General features: G+C 37.9%; 1 protein-coding gene across 5 annotated transcripts in view; it reads left to right on the plus strand.

The window, feature by feature from the left end:
• FXR1 (FMR1 autosomal homolog 1) overlaps positions 1-17,979 on the plus strand; it is a 71,227-nt gene that overhangs the window by 24,248 nt on the left and 29,000 nt on the right. For all 5 annotated transcript variants that reach the window (XM_061166642.1, XM_061166646.1, XM_061166643.1 and 2 more), the window contains 5 exons: positions 14,419-14,490; positions 14,905-15,053; positions 15,286-15,379; positions 16,037-16,153; positions 17,451-17,621. In XM_061166642.1, the coding sequence (XP_061022625.1) occupies positions 14,419-14,490; positions 14,905-15,053; positions 15,286-15,379; positions 16,037-16,153; positions 17,451-17,621 (603 nt within the window). The remainder of the gene's footprint in view (positions 1-14,418; positions 14,491-14,904; positions 15,054-15,285; positions 15,380-16,036; positions 16,154-17,450; positions 17,622-17,979) is intronic.

Genomic DNA, 17,979 nt, shown 5'->3' on the forward strand with positions numbered 1-17,979 from the left:
GAATGGTGGTCTGGAATTAAGATGTTACTGTTACTTTAATTTTTTTTGTGCTTTGAAATTTTTGAAAATTCATATAAGGAAAAGTTTAAAATTAATCTTGCCACCTGTGGATTTATTTATTTATTTATTTTTAGTTTTTGCCACCATGAGTTTAGGAATTTATCCTTAGGATGTGAAATGTTTAAGAATTATGGTTATTAGTACTTTATATTTTGAACCAAATAACTATGTAAGCACCACCTCTTTTACATTCAGAGTCACAAAGCTTCATATAAAAAGTGAAATGATACAGAATTCCCTAAGGTAACAAGTGAACTTCCCTCTTAGTGTAGGCATGTTGGTGTGTTTATCTGCCCACCCCAGCTTAAATCTGATTTACCAAAGTTGTCTCTTCAGATTTTTTTCTTTGCATTTATAAAGAATATTGTGTTTGTTTTAAGTTATAAAAATTGGGAATACACCTTATTTATAAATGTTTGTATTCAGTTAATTAATGTATCATAGACATTTTCCTGTCTGCACATACAGATTTAACCTTATTTTCCTCAGCACCCCATGGTATTGGGTGGTACAGATGTATTATAATTAGAAAGCATTGAAATTACTCAGTTTTTTTGCTTTTATTTCCCCCTCCCGCCCCCACCTCAAAGCCAGATTTAGTGTTCTTATGTAAATCATCATCTTAGGGTAGTATTAAATCTTGGTGATTGATAGTACCAAAACGTACCATTTTGTCCTCCAGAAATGATTCTTGAATAACCACTTCATAAGTTTGCTAATGCTGAAGATGTTTGCTCCTCATAGATTGACTGGCTGGATTAATATTAATCTAATATGTAAGATTTCATAAACATGGTAGAAGGAAGCTGTTGTCTTTTATATTTTGTGAATCTTGAATGCTAGTGATACACAGTGTCTTTTAAATTAGTTTTATGGCTGTTGGCTGCTTGTTCTGTTTATTGTCTGTTTTTATTCTTGATCCATGTAGTTTTTTATGTCAAATATATTTACATTTTTGGGTTAGCTTTTATCTGTTGTATATTGTGTTTTTTCCCAGGCAGTCTGTGCTTAGTGACTTTTGCCATTAAGAACTTATTTCTTCACTTATTCAGGTCTGCCCGTTTCCCCAGTGTGGCCTCCAAGATAACCCATTTTAGTAGTTCTACAGATGTGGCCCCTTTTTTTCTCTTTTTTTAAAGAGCATTTAGGTGTTTTTTTTAAATTTTTTATTTTATATTGGAATGGAACCGATACTGCTGTGACAGTTTCAGGTGCACAACAGAGCAGCTCAGCCATACACACACGTGTGTCCATTCTTTCCCAAACTCCCCTTCCATTCAGACCGCCACGTAACATTGAGCAGAGTTCCCTTGTGCTGTGCAGTAGGTTCTTGTTGGTTATCCGTTTTAAATATACTGGTGTATGCCTGTCCATCCCAAATCTGTAACTACCCCTTCCACCCATCTTCCCTTTCTAAGTCTGTGTTTCTGTTTTATAAATAAGCTCATTTGTATCATTTCTTTTGGCCACTATTCTCTTTCTGCTAGTTGTCAGTACTATAGGAGCAGTGAAAACAGCTGGCAGCGGGCTTCCTTGGTGTCTCAGTGGTAAAGAATCTTCCTGCTAATGCAGGAGCTGTGAGTTCGATCCCTGGGTGGGGCAGAGCCCCTGGAAAAGGAAACAGCAACTTATTCCACTATTCTTGCCTGGGAAGTCCTATGGACAGAGGATCCTCTGGTGGACCACAGTACATGGGGTCTCAAAAGAGTTGGAAATGACTTAGTGATCAAACAACAGCAGCTGACACTAACCATGAAATACATAACTAACTGACTTTATAAACACTTATTTCAGTTTGAAATAACAGTTTCTTGAGGACCTCTTTGAAATTCTATGAATACCTTTACTAACCTTTCCAAGTTCCTATAGCCTGATGGTTAGGAAGTTCATAACCAGGTTAAGTTTTTGCCCTATATGTTATTCTCTCTAATATATCATGCTATATTCACAGGATATTGTCAATTTTGTGCCATATTACCGACTCTTATTCTTTTAGGGCTCTAGGAACCATTTCTTTTTGAAGAACGGAAAGATGACTTTGTTTGGCCATTATTAATTGACTTAGAACAGAAATGATACAGGAGGGAGTTTTTCATTAGTTATTCAGGCATTTATCTAAAGTCTAGCTGTATGACAGAGACCTAAAAAGACATTTCTCCAAAAGACATACCTATGGGCAACATACAGATTATTATTATGTCAGCTAATTATTATTGTTGTTGTTCAGTCACTAAGTTGTATCTGACTCTTTGTGAACTTGTTGACTGCAGTACGCCAGGCTTCCCTGTCCTTCACTATCTTCCAGAGTTTGCTCAAACTCATGTCCATTGAGTTGGTCATGCCATCAAACCATTTCATCCTCTGTTGCCTTCTCCTCCTGCCTTCAGTCTTTCCTAGCATCAGGGTCTTCTCCAGTGAGTTGGTTCTTTGCATCAGGTGGCCAGAGTATTAGAGCTTCAACTTGAGCATCAGTCCTTCCAGTGAATATTCAGGGTTAATTTCCTTTAGGATTGACTGGGCTTGATCTGTTTGCTTTGTAAGGGGCACTCAAAGGTCTTCTCCAGCACCCCAATTTGAAAGACTCAATTCTTCAGTGCTCAGCCTTCGGTTCAGCTAGCATATCTGTATATGACTACTGGAAAAACCATAGCTTGACTATACTGACCTTTGTTTGCAAAGTGATGTCTCTGCTTTTTAATACACTGTTTAGGTTTGTCATAGCTTTTCTTTGAAGGAGCAAGCGTCTTAATTTCATGGCTGCTGTCACCATCTGCAGTGATTTTGGAGTCCAAGAAAATACAATCTGCCACTGTTTCTGCTTTTTCCCCATCTATTTGCCATTGAAGCGATGGGACCAGATGCCATGATTTTAGTTGTTTTAATGTTGAATTTTAAGCCAGCTTTTTCACTCTCCTCTTTCACCTCATCAAGAGGCCCTTTATTTCCTCTTCACTTTCTGCCATTAGAATGGTGTTGGTGGTTCAGTCACTAAGTCGTATCTGACTCCTTTGACCCCGTGGACTGCAGCACACCAGGCTTCCCTGTCCCTCACCATTTCCCAGAGCTTGCTTAAACCCATGTCCATTGAGTCAATGATGCCATCCAACCATCTCATCCTCTGTTGTCTCCTTCTCCTGCTGCCTTCAATTTTTCCAAGCTTCAAGGGTCTTTCCCAGTGAGTCGGCCCTTCGCATCAGGTGGCCAAAGTATTGGAGGTTCAGCTTCAGCATCATTCCTTCCAATGAATATTCAGGGTTGATTTCCTTTAGGATTGACTGGTTTGATTGCCTTGCTGTGCAAGGGACTCTCAGGAGTCGTCTTGAAAGGTGGTTGTTAAACCATGAAAGATGCCGGGATTCTTGGCCTCCAGAGGAGAAGAATTCAGTCTGGGGCCAGAGACGAGGCTTGATCTTTCTGTGCTTTTGTGTAATCAAGTTTTATTAAAGTATAAAAGAGAGAAAGCTTCTGACATAGACATCAGAACGGGGCAGAAAGAGTACCCCCTGCTAGTCTTTAGCTGGATGTTTATAGCTACTAACAGTCTGCTAATTAAAGAAAGGAAATGTCTTAAAACTCAGAGAATGGCACCAGGCCTCTCACTTGTAAGATGCATTTTGAGATAACCTTGGCACCAGGTGAGTCATGTCAGGCCATGAATCTTGAAGAAAGGCAGATCCCTGTACAAATATATAGTTTCATTAACAGATTAGGAGAACAGTGTATGACTATAACATACTGGTTTGTCATGATGGTTCTGAGCCTTTAGTTGGAACCGACTTGAAGACAGAGTCTGAGGTAAACTCATAGTACATTAACATAGTTTAAGACAAAACATTTCTGTAAGAAAAATGCATTGATTGGCTCAAGGTTTGAGAAAAGTTAAGTTCAGGTGGAACCAGTTGTCATTATGGCAACACAGAGTTTTAAGAGAAACATCTTTAAATTTGTATAGAGAAGGGAAAAAAAATGTAACACTAGTTTGTTTCTTTTGGCACTTAAGAGAAAGATAAAAAAAAAGTCTTGACCCTTGCAGCCTATTTCCTCCGTTTGGAGACCCCTGGCCTTCCTGCCTGTTACCCTGTCATTCTCTAGCACCACAATTCGAAAGCATCAATTCTGAGGCACTCAGCCTTCTTAATGGTCCAACTCTCATATCCATACATGACTGTTGGAAAAACTATAGCTTTGACTAGATGGACCTTTGTCAGCAAAGTGATGTCTCTGCTTTTTAATACAGTGTCTAGGTTTGTCATAGCATTTCTTCCAAAGAGCGAGTATCTTAATTTCATGGCTGCAGTTGCCATCCACAGTGATTTTGGAGTCCAAGAAAATAAAGCCTGTCCCTGTTGGCTGTGGAGTGGTGGGACTGGATTCATGATCTTAGATTTTTGAATGTTGAGTTTAAGCTAGCTTTTCCTCTCTTCTCCTTCACCCTCGCCAAGAGGCTCTTTAGTTCCTCTTTGCTTTGTGCCATTAGGGTGGTATCATCTTCATATCTGAGCTTGTTGATTTTTCTCCTGGCAGTCTTGATTCTAGCTTGTGATTCATGTAGCCCAGTGTTTTGCATGATTTATTATTCAGCATAGAATTTAAATAACCAGGGTGACAGTATATATACAGCCTTGATGTACTCCTTTCCCAATTTTGAACCAGTCCGTTGTTCCATGTCTACTTCTAACTGTTGCTTCTGCATACAGGTTTCTCAGGAGGCAGATAAGGTATTCTGGTATTCCTATCTCTTTTAACAATTTTCCACAGTTTGTTGTGATCTGCACAGTCAAAGGGTTTAGCATAATCAATGAAGCAGAAGTAGATGTTTTTCTGGAATTCCCTTGCTTTCTCTATGATCCAGCAGATGTTGGCAATTTGATTTCTGGTGCCTCTGCCTTTTCTAAATCCATCCGAAAGTTCTCCAGTACATCTGGAAGTTCTCATTTCACATCATTCCGAAGCCTCGCTTGAAGGAATTGAGCAATACCTTGTTAGCATGTTAAATGAGCGCAAATGTACAGTAGTTTGAACATTCTTTGACATTTCCTTTCTTTGGGATTGGAATGAAAAGTGACCTCTTCCAGTCCTGTGGCCACTGCTGAGTTTTCCAAATTTGCTGGCATATTGAGTGCATCACTTTTAACAGCATCATCTTTTAAGATTTGAAATAGCTCAGCTGGAATTTCATCAACTCCACTAACTTTGATCATAGTAATTCTTCCTAAGGCCCATTTGACTTCACATTCCAGGGTATTTGGCTCTAGGTGAGTTCCCACACCATCAATGTGTGGCTAATTATTAGAGAAATGCAAATCACAATTACAATGAGATATCACCTCACACTGGTCAGAGTGACCATCATCAAAAAGTTTACAAATAATAAATACTGAAGAGGGTATGGGCTTCCCAGGTGGCACTATTGTTAACCTGCCTGCCAGTTCAGGAGACATAAGAGCCTTGGGTTTGAACCCTGGGTTGGGATGATTTCCTGGAGAAGGAAATGGCAACGCACTGCAGTATTCTTGCCTAGAGAATCCTATGGACAGAGGACCCTGGCCGGTGTAGTCCATGGGATTGCAAAGAGTCTAGCATGACTGAGCACACATCAAGAAGAAACAGAGGGTATGGAGAAAAGGGGACCCTACTGCATGTTGGCGGAAATTCACATTGGTGCATCCCCTATGGAGGCTCTTTTAAAAACTGAAAATAGAACTACTATATGATACAGCAATCCCACTCCTGGACTTATATTTGGAGCAAAATAATTTGAGAAGATATAGGCACCTCATTGTTCATAGCAACACTATAATAGCCATGATGTGGAAGCAGCCCAAGTGTCTATTGATAGGTGCATAGATAAAGAAGGTAATGGAGTTATATATATATATGCGTGTGTATTTGTGGACACTTACACACACATCAGTATGTATATACGTACAGCAGGGAATTAGTTATAAAAAGGAATGAAATAATGCTATTTGCAGCAACATAGATGAACTTAGACATTATCGTACTTAGTGAAGTAAGCCAAAGACAAATATTTAATATCACTTAAAAATTGTTTTTACTTTTTGACTGTGCTGCACAGCATGTGGGATCTTAGTTTCCCAACCAGGGATTGAACCCATGCCATCTGAATTGGAAGTGCAAAGTCTTAAACTAGACCACCAGGGAATTCCACATTTGATATCACTTGTATGTGGAATCTAAAATATGCCAAAAATGAACTTATGAAACAGACTCACAGACATACAAAACTTAGGGTTACAGATTGGGAATGGGGAAGGGATAAATTAGGAATTTGGGATTAACATATACACACTACTATATATAAAATAAACAACTGGGATTTACTGTATAGTATAGGAAACTATATTCAGTATTTTGTAATAAGCTATGATGACAATCTGAAAAAAAATGTGTGAATCCCAACCCAGGGTTCAAACCCAATGCACAAAACTGAATCACTGCTGTACATCTGAAACACAGTATTGTAAATCAGCTATACTTTTGTTTAAAAATGATAATTGAAAAAAATTCAGCCATCTGAACTTTACATTCTTGTCAATCAGGTCACAATTTCACCTGGCTTACTCTAAAATTTTACCACTTTACAAACATGTTTGGTTCCTTCAGATTTGCCTTTTCAACCAGCCTATGAGGTTTACATGAAATTATAAAACATAAGTTAATGTGTCTAGGAATGGCCTCAAGAAGACACTATATGGCTGATACTAGAAAGTTGGTTTTGAAAAGTCTTAAGATTCAAAATTGTTTTTTTAAACCTAATTAGTGGCTTTGTGTTTGATTTCTTAAACAGTAATGGCGTATATTTTAAAATCTTTCTAATCTTATAATTAATTTTTTTGATTAAGTATTTGCTTAACAGTTGATTTTGCTAACTAAAGATTGCTAAGAAAATTGGTAATTCCCTGGTGGTCCAGTGGTTAAGACTCTGCAGTTTCACTGCTGCGGACCTGGGTTTGATTCCTGGTCAGGGAGCTGACCCCGTAAGCCATGTGGCATGGCAAAAAAAAAAAGATTGCCAAAAAAATAATTCTCAGCTCATAAAGTTAGAGATGATGGGAAAATGAGGAGTTCCTTAGGTTCTCTTAAGCTGGATATATGGTGTGTTCTGGCATATTGAAAAGCCAATAGAAAAAATGTTTTCCCAGTGAGTTCATGTGTGAGATGCTTTGTTTTTATTATCTTATTTAGCAAGTTAATGACACATAAACATGTTACATAGGAAGCCTGATATCTCAAGCTAATATGTAATTTTATAAGACTTAAGTTTTTCCTCTTGGGTTTAACATATTTGATATTTAAAAACTTTTTTTTCTTTTGGAATTGTGAAGTCTGGTTGAAATACAGATTAACAGGTTTTCCTTGTGACATATACCTTGTCTTCCATCTTTTATGGCAGATAGACATTATGGTTCTGCATATTTATAATTTAGTTATAATCTTGTGGTAAGTCCCTTGAAAGATTTGGTAAAAGGAATAAGAATAATTTGATAGGATACTCCCTTACCTTACCATGTGGCACGCGGAGTCTTAGATCCCTAACCAGGGATCCAGCCTGCACCGCTGTAGTAGAATCACTGAGTCATAAACCACTGGACTTCCAGGGAGGTCCCTTTACTGTACATTTTTAAAAATTTAATATTTTACTTATATAAAAAATTACAATATACATGTATAATTTACATTTTGCCTTTCTAAAAGTTTTAAAATATATGACTTTTTTATTTTTGTGTGTGCTGGGTCATCATTGCTGCACGTAGACTTTCTCTAGTTGAAGAAGGCAAGGGCTACTTTCCAGTTGCATGTTTGAGCTTCTCACTGTAGTGGTTCCTCTCGTTGAGGAGCCCCGGCTCTAGGGCAGGCAGGCTTCTGCAGCTGCACTCTGGGGGCTGGCTCTGGAGGGCAGGGCTCAGTTGTTTGGGCACACAGGCTCCCAAGGCATGTGGAATCTTCCCGGACCAGGAATCAAACCTGTCCCCTTGATTGGCAGGTGGATTCTTAACCACTGGAGCACCAGGAGAATTCCTCCATCTTTCTTTTAAAAATGTATCAGTTTGGTTCTTGGACCAACTTTGGAAATTTTAGCTGTGTTTACTTAGAGTCAGTCTTTCTCATAATGCCAAGTCAGCATTGTTAGTCTTTGTGGTTGGAAATGCTTATATGTCAAAGGATGAATGAATTTATTCTTTATTACTTACATCTTTTTCTTTTGAGGAAATGATTTGTTAAAGTATCAGCCACAAATACTAATAAGATCATACTGTTGTGTAAGTAGATAAAGCACATTAGTGTTTTCTGGATGTTAAACTTGCTTTCCTAATGTACATTTTCTATTCATAGATTAATGAGATGAAATAGATGTGAACAGTAGTCAACAAATGTTTTTCATGTAGTTGTAAAATAGTTCATTATGATTAAGTATTCTTTGTTCATATGTTTAAGTTTAATGCTTGACAGCATTTAGAACTTGATAAAAACTGGGTAAAAAATTCTCTATTTCGGTTTTCGCATTATTTCTATTTGGTTATAACTTTGAAAGGCCTTGTTGAACATTATTAACTTGAATTATTAAGTTGATCACATTAGGATCTGGAATGGAATGCTATTTGTCATAATTTGGTTGTGTGCTAGAATTTGGAGGCCAGTAAGGTTTGACTTGAATTAATTTGGTAGAAAGAATACTGAATTGGGTAGTATAGACTTTTGGAATTTTATTCCATGAAACTGTAACCTTCTTCAGTGTGGTTACTATTGTGTTTTTAGGTGTCTCATGGGCACCCCTTAGGCTTCTGCTTTTCTAAAGCTCTTTCTTAGATTTGAAGAAACTTAAAATATTAGAGAAATGAGGGCCGTTGCCTTAGAGTTTGAAATGCTTCTTTGGGATAGTTTGGAGATTTAAGTGAATTGAAATCTGAAATAAGGGAATTTCTATGAGGTGCTCTTACTCCAATGACATAGTCATAAATAAATCCAGTAATCAGCATTTTGGGCATAGTATACTAGGGCACGTTTTTAATGCTGAGTTTTTAAAATGAGTTTTATTGTGTTGAGTACACTGTTCATTTTGTGAAGGATGTGATTTGACTCACAGCACTAAAGTGGAAGCAAATTCATAGCACCTTGATTAAACCTCAGGAACTTAGATTCATTTGGCTTTATGAGAGTGGCTTTGTCTTTCAGGGATACAGTTATTAATGAAATTTACAGAGATGAATAAAATGTAATAAGAAAGCTGCAAGGCAGTCCACAATGATTTATTCTCTTTTTTTGTAGGTAAAATTACATAGGAAGTCATTTTAGACAGTTATTCTTTGGTGAAAATAGAAATAGAACAGGTGTTTTTAAGACCCGTTTTTCAGCATTCAAGCTTGCGGCAGCCATCCACTGTGGATCAACAAGAGGTTCATCAGTCTGTTTAGCTGACCTGCCGGTCTCAGGTAGCAGTTGGAAGGGGCGCTTCTTGTTTTCAAGGTTATCTTTTTGTTTCTTTAATTCTCATACTAGGGGAAGTAGTCATAATTTACCATTTGGGTCTAATGGACCATTTTTACAATTTTTTTGTATTTTTAAGTCATTTTGCATATAAATTTACAGAAGTAAGAATAAAAGGGTGGTGAAGATCAGCATTATTAGGTATTTTAATAAGCATTTAAACATAGGGTTTAAGACAGTGGGTCTTCCCTGGTGGCTGTAGTTGTAAAGAACCCGCCTGCCAGTGCCGGAGACTTAAGAGACTTGGGTTTGATCCCTGGGTCAGGAAGATCCTCTGAAGGAGGGCATGGCAACCCACTCCAGTATTCTTGACTGAAGAATCCCTTGGACAGAGGAGCCTGGCAGGCTACAGTCCATAGGGTCACAGAGAGTCAGATGTGACTGAAGCGACTTAGCACACACATACCTAAAATGAGCGAAGTTTTCTGTGTGTTATTTACTGCTCATCAGCTATCATGTATAAACCCAGAACATACACATCTTGTAATAAATATTGATACCAAATTTAAAGTCTGTCTCTGTAAGTTCTAGTTTATCTTCTGTTTCATCTTACCCTGGAATTATCAGAATGCATCAATGCATTTAGGTTAGAATGCAGTTGACACTTGAACAACATGGGTTTGATCTGCATGAGTCCATTTAAACTCAGATGCTACACCTCCCCGCGCCCCGCCCCCGCGCCCACGTCCACTCCACCGCTGCCCACCCCCCCAACATCTTATGTGATCTTAGTTCCCTGACCAGAGATTGAACTCCCTGGGCCCTTGGCACTGAAAGTGTAAAGTCCTAACTACTGGACCATCAGGGAATTCCGACTCAGATTGTTTTCATATTTTCATAGAAAATATGGTAGTACTGCATGATCAGTGGTTGGTTGAGTTTGCAGATGTGGAACTATATATAGAGGGGTTAACACTTGATTTTCAATCCCATAGAGGATGAATGAGCCCCTAACCCTTTTGTTGTTCAAGGGTCAGTTGTATTTTGGAATTTTTGATGGCTTCTAATTTTATTGACTAGAGCGTGGGAGTCCCCAACCTCTGGGATTTAATGCCTGGTAATCTGAGGTGGAGTTGATGTAATAATAATGAAGTGCACAATAAATGTAGTGCACTTGAATCATCCAAAACCTTTCCCCTTACCCCCAGTCCGTGGAAAAATTGTCTTCCACGAGACCCATCCCTGGTGCCAAAAGGTTGGGGATCACTGGAATTGAGTATTGTCATTTTAAAAAATTTATTTATTTATTTATTTTTTGATTGTGCTGGGTCTTCATTGCTGCTTGGGCTTTTCTCTAGTTGTGGTGAACAGGGGGCTACTCTCTAGTTGTGGTGCATGGACTTCTCATTGCAGTGGCTTCTGTCATTGTGGAGCACAGGCTCTAGGCACACAGGCCTCAGCAGTTGCAGCACGTGCGCTCAGTAGTTGAAAGACACGGGCTTAGTTGCTCCACGGTATGTGGGGGATCTTCCCAGACCAGGGATCAAACCCATGTCTCCTGCATTGTCAGGCAGATTCTTTACTGCTGAGCAACCAGAGAATCCCGAGTATTGTCATCTTTGTGCTATAATTACACCACTTCATATAACCAATTGGATTGACTAATCCATTGCATTTTGTGCATTTCTTTATCATCTTTTCCTTTCTAGTCAAAGAAGATATCAAAGTATTGGATATTTAGGATACAGGAAAAATAAGGTTCCTGGACTCTACCTTAGATTTATGTAAGGGTTCACTGGATACATACAATAACTTCAATGAGTTTTATTCCATTCTAAGAAAAGGTAAAGTGTCTTATTTTTTTGGAAGATCTGTTAGAAGGGACTTCCTAGGTGGTGCTAGTAGTAAAAAAAAATCTGCCTGCAATGCAGGAGACCTGGATTCAATCCCTGGGTTGGGAAGATCCCCTGGAGAAGAAAATTTTCTTGCCTGGAGAATTCCGTGAGAGGAGCCTGGCAGGCTACAGACCATGGAGTCATAAAGAGTTGGACACAACTCGACTAACACTTTGACTTTCATTTTTCCCCTGAATACATATAGTAACTGCAATGAGTTTTATTCTATTCTAAAAAAAGGTGAAGTGTCTTATCTTTTTGGAAGATCTGTAAGAAAGGATAGTCATGAAACGTATATAAGAAATGCAAAAGCTAAAATTGAGTTCACTGAAGCTTTGTGGTAAATATGCTTTTTTCCCCCCTCATAGCTTTTCTCTAACCATGGTATACATTAAAGTTGAACATGAAATTTTGGCTTATTTATTTTTAGTTCCAGTAATTCCACCGCTTCAAGGTTACTTTCACATCATCTTGATAGAAGCTTCAGACTTTTCCAAAACTATTTGCCTATCAGTAGTTGTTTGCATTATTTCACAAATGGCTGTTAACATGTATTGATGGGTAGAGAAATCCACCCACTGGTGTAGGGACAGCCTTAGTTTAATCAATATTTTGTAGGTGTTTCTTGGTCATCTTTTCTCAGCCTTCCCTTCCCCACCTCGTTTTCCATGTATTGAAAATATATCAAGCAACTGTGTCATAAGAAACAGCCCTAATCCTCAATGGAAACTTTTCTAATCTATTATATTTTGAAACACTTGATAATTGTAGAGTATATAAGATAGCAGGGGTTTTTTTTGTTTTTTTTTTTTGGGGGGGGGGGTAGGTGGTTTTGTAAGATAACTTACTCTGCTTGATGGACTAAATAATGTTTTTGTTGTTAGCTAGACCTTGGTGGCTCAGATGGTAAAGAATCTGCAATGCAGGAGAGCTGGGTTGGGAAGATCCCCTGGAGAAGGGCTTGGCAACCCACTGTAATATTCTTGCCTCGAGAATCCCCATAAAGGGAGGAGCCTGATGTTCTACAGTTCATGAGGTCACACAGAGTCAGACACAACCGAGTGACTAATCACAGAATTTAGTACTTCTAAGTTCTTTAGCAAAGGATTTAAATGTGATACCTTGAAGGAATTTTAAAATACGGTTTATCACTTTCTAAAAACAATTCTTAATTTCAGCATTTTATCAACACTGATACCAGTTTTAAAATACATCTTATTAAAGTTCTAGCTTATCCTCACTTCTGATATGTAAATCATCAGAATGCCATGCTCAAAGATGAACAGTGTTGACAGAAGCTTAAAGATGTGTGCTTTACACTATGTGAAACTGTTTTGTAAGAAACATTTCTTTATAATAATACTTATTTATGTTTATTAGACACTCATAAATTTGGGGCTTCCCTGGTGGCTCAGATGGTTACGTTTTCTGCCTGCAAAACAGGAGACTTGGGTATAATCCTTGGGTTGGGAAGATCCCCTGGAAAAGGGAATGGCTACCCACTCCAGTATTCTTGCCTGGAGAATTCTGTGGACAGAGGAGCCTGTTGGACTACAGTCCATGGTGTCACAAAGAGTTGGATGCAACTTTCACTAGAGTTGGACTGACACTTTCACTAGACTAGACTTTCATGAATTTGAAATTCAATTTTCAGGGCACCAAATTGCCCAAACAGGTTCAATTCTGTTTTTCAGTAGTAAAATTTAAGCATATACGTTGTTGTTCAGTCGCCAAGTTGTGCGACCCCGTGGGTTGCAGCATGCCAGGCTTCCCTGTCCCTCACCATCTCCCAGAGTTTGCTTAAACTCATGTCCACTGAATCAGTGATGCCATCCAATCATCTCATCCTCTGTCGCCTTCTCCTCCTGCCTTCAATCTTGCCCAGTATCAGGGTCTCTTCCAATAAGCTGGCTCTTTGCATCAGGTGGCCAAAGTATTGGAACTTCAGCGTCAGTCTTTCCAGTGAGTATTCAGGTCTGGTTTTAAGATTGACTGGTTTGATCTCTTTGCTGTCCAAGGGACTCTCAAGAACATCTCCAACATCGCAGTTTGAAAGTATCAGTTCTTCAGTGCTCAGCCTTTGGTCCAGCTCTCACATTCATAGATGACGACTGTAAAAACCATGGCCTTGACTATACGGACCTTTGTCAGCAAAGTGATGTCTCTGCTTTTTTAATATGCTGTCTAGATTTGTCATAGCTTTCCTACCAAGACGTAATTGTCTTGTAATTTCATGGCTGCAGTCACCATCTGCAGTGATTTTAGAGCCCAAGAAGAGGAAATCTGTCACTGCTTCCACCTTTCTTCTGTTTGCCAGGAAGCGATGGGACTGGATACCTTGACTTAGTTTCTTTAATATTGAATTTTAAGCTGCCTTTTTCACTCTCATCTTTCACCCTCATCAAGAGGCTCTTCAGTTCCTCTTTGCTTTCTCTCACTAAAGTGGTATCATCTGCATATCTGAGGTTGTTGATATTTCTCCTGGCAATCTTGATTTCAGCTTTTAACTCATCCAGCCTGGCATTTTGCATGATGTGCTCTGCATATAAGTTAAACAAACAGGGTGACAATAAACAGCCTTGTTGTACTCCTTTCCCCATTTTGAACCAGTCAGTTCCATATAAGGTTGTACCTGTTGCTTCTTGACCTATGTACAGGTTTTTCAGGAGAGAGGTAAGATGGTGTTCTATTCCCATCTTTTTAAGTGTTTTCCACAGTTTGTTATGATCCATGCAGTCAAAGGCTTTAGCATAGTCAATGAAAGAGAGGTGGATGTTTTTCTGAAATTCCCTTGCTTCCTCTGTGATCCAGTGAATGTTGGCAATTTGATCTCTGATTCCTCTGCCTTATGCATATGTAATTCTTATTACATTACACTTATGCAGCAGTTTCATCTTGTTCACAGTAACATTTTTTGATTCTTGAATTTCATAATTTTGCACTTATAAAAAGTCATTATTTACAGTGTTAATCTTTTGGGATAAATGAATAAGGGCACTTTTTTTCCCGTCAGGTATATTCAAGAGCAAATGATCAAGAACCATGTGGATGGTGGTTAGCTAAAGTTCGAATGATGAAAGGAGAAGTAAGTGATGTTAAAACTTGCTTTGTGATTAATTTTCAAGGAAATATGTTGACTCCTGGTTTCTGTAACTGTTACTCCAACTCTTAGTTTTGTTGTTAAAAAGCCTATTTCAGAAATAATTACGTGTTTCAAAAATTCATCAGATCATTAATTTCTGTTTGTGTTCTGGATTTGCAAACACCAGAGCTGCTCTCCAGGGGTATTCTGGAAGCATGTCAGGACCACCAGAGTTCTTGCTTGTAATAACCTCTAATCTAGTTTAGGCAAATCAGGTTGCTATAACTAAGCTGTGCTTAGTATTTGTGCCACAAGGGGAGGGTCTACTGCTTAAGCCAAGCAAAGTAATTAGAACTTCATATAAAGCTCATTATTTTTGTTCGGATGGGATTTTTAAAGTGTTTTGATGTCTTTTAGTTTTATGTCATTGAATATGCTGCTTGTGATGCCACTTACAATGAAATAGTCACATTTGAACGACTTCGGCCTGTCAATCAAAATAAAACTGTCAAAAAAAATACCTTCTTTAAATGCACAGTGGATGTTCCTGAGGATTTGAGAGAGGCGTGAGTAATTTTGTTTACTGTTGAATTGCTTTGTGAATTAAGAGGAGTTTTCAGTGCTACAAAAATCTTTTTTACCCCAAACACCTGATTAAAACTTTGATGGAAAATGTTTTTTAACAGACAAAAGTTTTCAGTGGGTGGTGTCAGTATGAAATACAAGAGTTTTCATTATAATTGCCCTCTAAATTTAACCTGTTGCTTCGGTCTTACGTGTGAATTACTCTCTCCTTAGGTGTGCTAATGAGAATGCACATAAAGATTTTAAGAAAGCAGTAGGAGCATGCAGAATTTTTTACCATCCAGAAACAACACAGCTAATGATACTGGTAAGATAACTCCATATTTTAAGGTATATAGCGGATATTGTGAATCTGCCTACAATGCAGGAGACCCAGGTTTAATCCCTGGGTGAGGAATATCCCCTGGAGAAGGGAATGGCAACCCACTCCAGTATTCTTGCCTGGAGAATTCCATGGACAGAGGCACCTGGCAGGCTACAGTCTATGGAGTTTGCAAAGAATCAGACAGGACTGAGTGACTAACACTTTTCACTTTATTAAACTGTACATTGCACATATTTTGTAATTAAATATTTCAAAGATAAAAGATAACTTGTTTTATGGTGACTTTATTAGAATACAATATGGGGGAAAAATTTTTTTGCAGTTATAAAATTGTTAATTTGTAAATCTTTACTGGAGAAAGGAGGAAAAATCTTAATACAGCATTCTTTATGTCATAAAATTCTTAACGTATGGGATCCTGGATTCTATATCCCTCCTCCCCCCATTATAATTTGAAGAGCAGATCTAAGTAATATGGAAATTAAGAAAGCAAGTAAGATTACTTGTGGGAGGGGGTGCATGTTAGGTGAGGAGAGTACAGTAGATGAAAATCAAGGGAGGCTTTATTTAGAAGGTTGTGTTTGTATTATCTTAAAAAAAGGGTTTAAGTTTTTGAATGAGTAACTTGTTTGTTTATAGTCTGCCAGTGAAGCAACTGTGAAGAGAGTAAATATTTTGAGTGACATGCACTTGCGAAGTATTCGTACAAAATTGATGCTTATGTCCAGAAATGAAGAGGCCACTAAGCATTTAGAAGTAAGTGGGTTTACATGTAAAAGGTTTTTTGTGCTTCTCATTTAGTTTCGTGAGTATATTATTCAAGTTCTATGGCTGAAACTATTTGATTGTTAGGTAAGGCAACTTGGGAACTCTTTTATGACTAATAATTGGAATTATTGTGTCCTTAGAGTTACTTTTCTCTACTACTTTTATCAAACATAGCCTTTTAGCTGCTAAATAACTGAGTGGTGCCAAAGAGCTTAGAAACTCACTAGGGATTTCCAATAGAACTTTACTGCTAGTTCTTTACTCTGTTTTTTATTGTCCTGTGAGCTGTCAGTCAATGCACTTTCTCAGTAACTAGTTCATTAGTATAACAACTCTTGGGTAAGAAGAGAGGAGGTTACATGGCTTGTAGTTTTAAAAAAGAGCCTGTCGTTGCTTCTCTCTATTCTGTCCTGAGGTACTCCTGTTTTCTTCTACTTTTCACTGCCACATTATTAGGTGATTTGTTGCCCCTACTCCCTCCCACACCTATGTGTGCTCCCACGCACTGTCTTAGGGAAATTGAGGTTTGTTTATCTTTAGGACAAGTACATGAGTGCCCTTAACTAATTTCAAACTTCCAAACAAGTGATACGTGAATGAGTTTTGAAATAGGAATCATTTGAGTTGGAGAGCTCCCTGTGTGGGTAATTCTGGAAAATTGTTTTAAAATTACTGTTTTCTGTGACCATGATTAAATAGAATGATCAGACTTCCCCCTTCCATTACATGACCAAGTGAACTACCTTTTTTCTTTTTTTCCTTTTCTTTTTTTTAATTGTAGTAGAATAAACATAATATTTACCATCCTAACCATTTTTAAGTGTGCAGTTCATAGTATTGAGAAATATATTCACTGTTGAACAGTCAATCTTCAGAACCTTTTCATCTTGCAAAACTGAATCTCTGTGTCCGTTTAAACAACTTCCTATTTCCCTTTCCCCCAGCTCCAGGCCACCACCATTCTACTTTGTTTTTACAAATTTGATTACTCTAGATAACCTTGTTGTAAGTGGAATCATATAGTGTTTGTCTTTTTGTGACTCGCTTATTTCACTAAGCATAATGTTCTCAGTGTTTGTCCATGTTGTAGCATGTATCAGAATTTCCTTTTTAAGGCTGAATAATTCTGATTGTGTGCATATATTACATTTTGTTTATCCATTCATCATTCAGTAGACCTTTGGGTTGCTTCTTCCTCTTGACTATTGCAAATAATGCTATGAACATGGGTGTACAAAAATTTTTTTTTTTATCTTTTATAATACTAATTTGCCTCTTTTACTAGTGCACAAAGCAACTTGCAGCAGCTTTTCATGAGGAATTTGTTGTGAGAGAAGATTTGATGGGCCTGGCGATAGGAACACACGGTAGTAACATACAGCAAGCTAGAAAGGTTCCTGGAGTTACAGCTATTGAGCTAGATGAAGATACTGGAACATTTAGAATCTACGGAGAGGTATGCTGCTTGTCCCCCACCTTGGGTAATTTTACTAGAGCATATTAACTGTTGTGTGGAATTTTAGTTTCTGGGTGGAATGGTTTAAAATTTCAAGTCTAGTATCATTACATGTAGGTTGATTAAAGATACTATATTAGTATATAAAATGTATTATAGTATGCTAATATATATAATTATGGGGCCTTGAAAGATTACTGGATATCTAATGTGTACTGTTTTCAAAAGTTCCTTAATCAGCTGCTTCTGAATTTCTCAGCTTTATGTGCATTGTAAATAATTTATTCAAGTATTTTTTGAGTGCTTATTATATCAGGCACTGGCAGCTGTAAATAGTATATAATACCTTTTGTAGACC

The sequence above is a fragment of the Dama dama genome, chromosome 19 (genome assembly GCF_033118175.1).
Source record: "Dama dama isolate Ldn47 chromosome 19, ASM3311817v1, whole genome shotgun sequence".
NCBI classification, from domain to species: domain Eukaryota; kingdom Metazoa; phylum Chordata; class Mammalia; order Artiodactyla; family Cervidae; genus Dama; species Dama dama.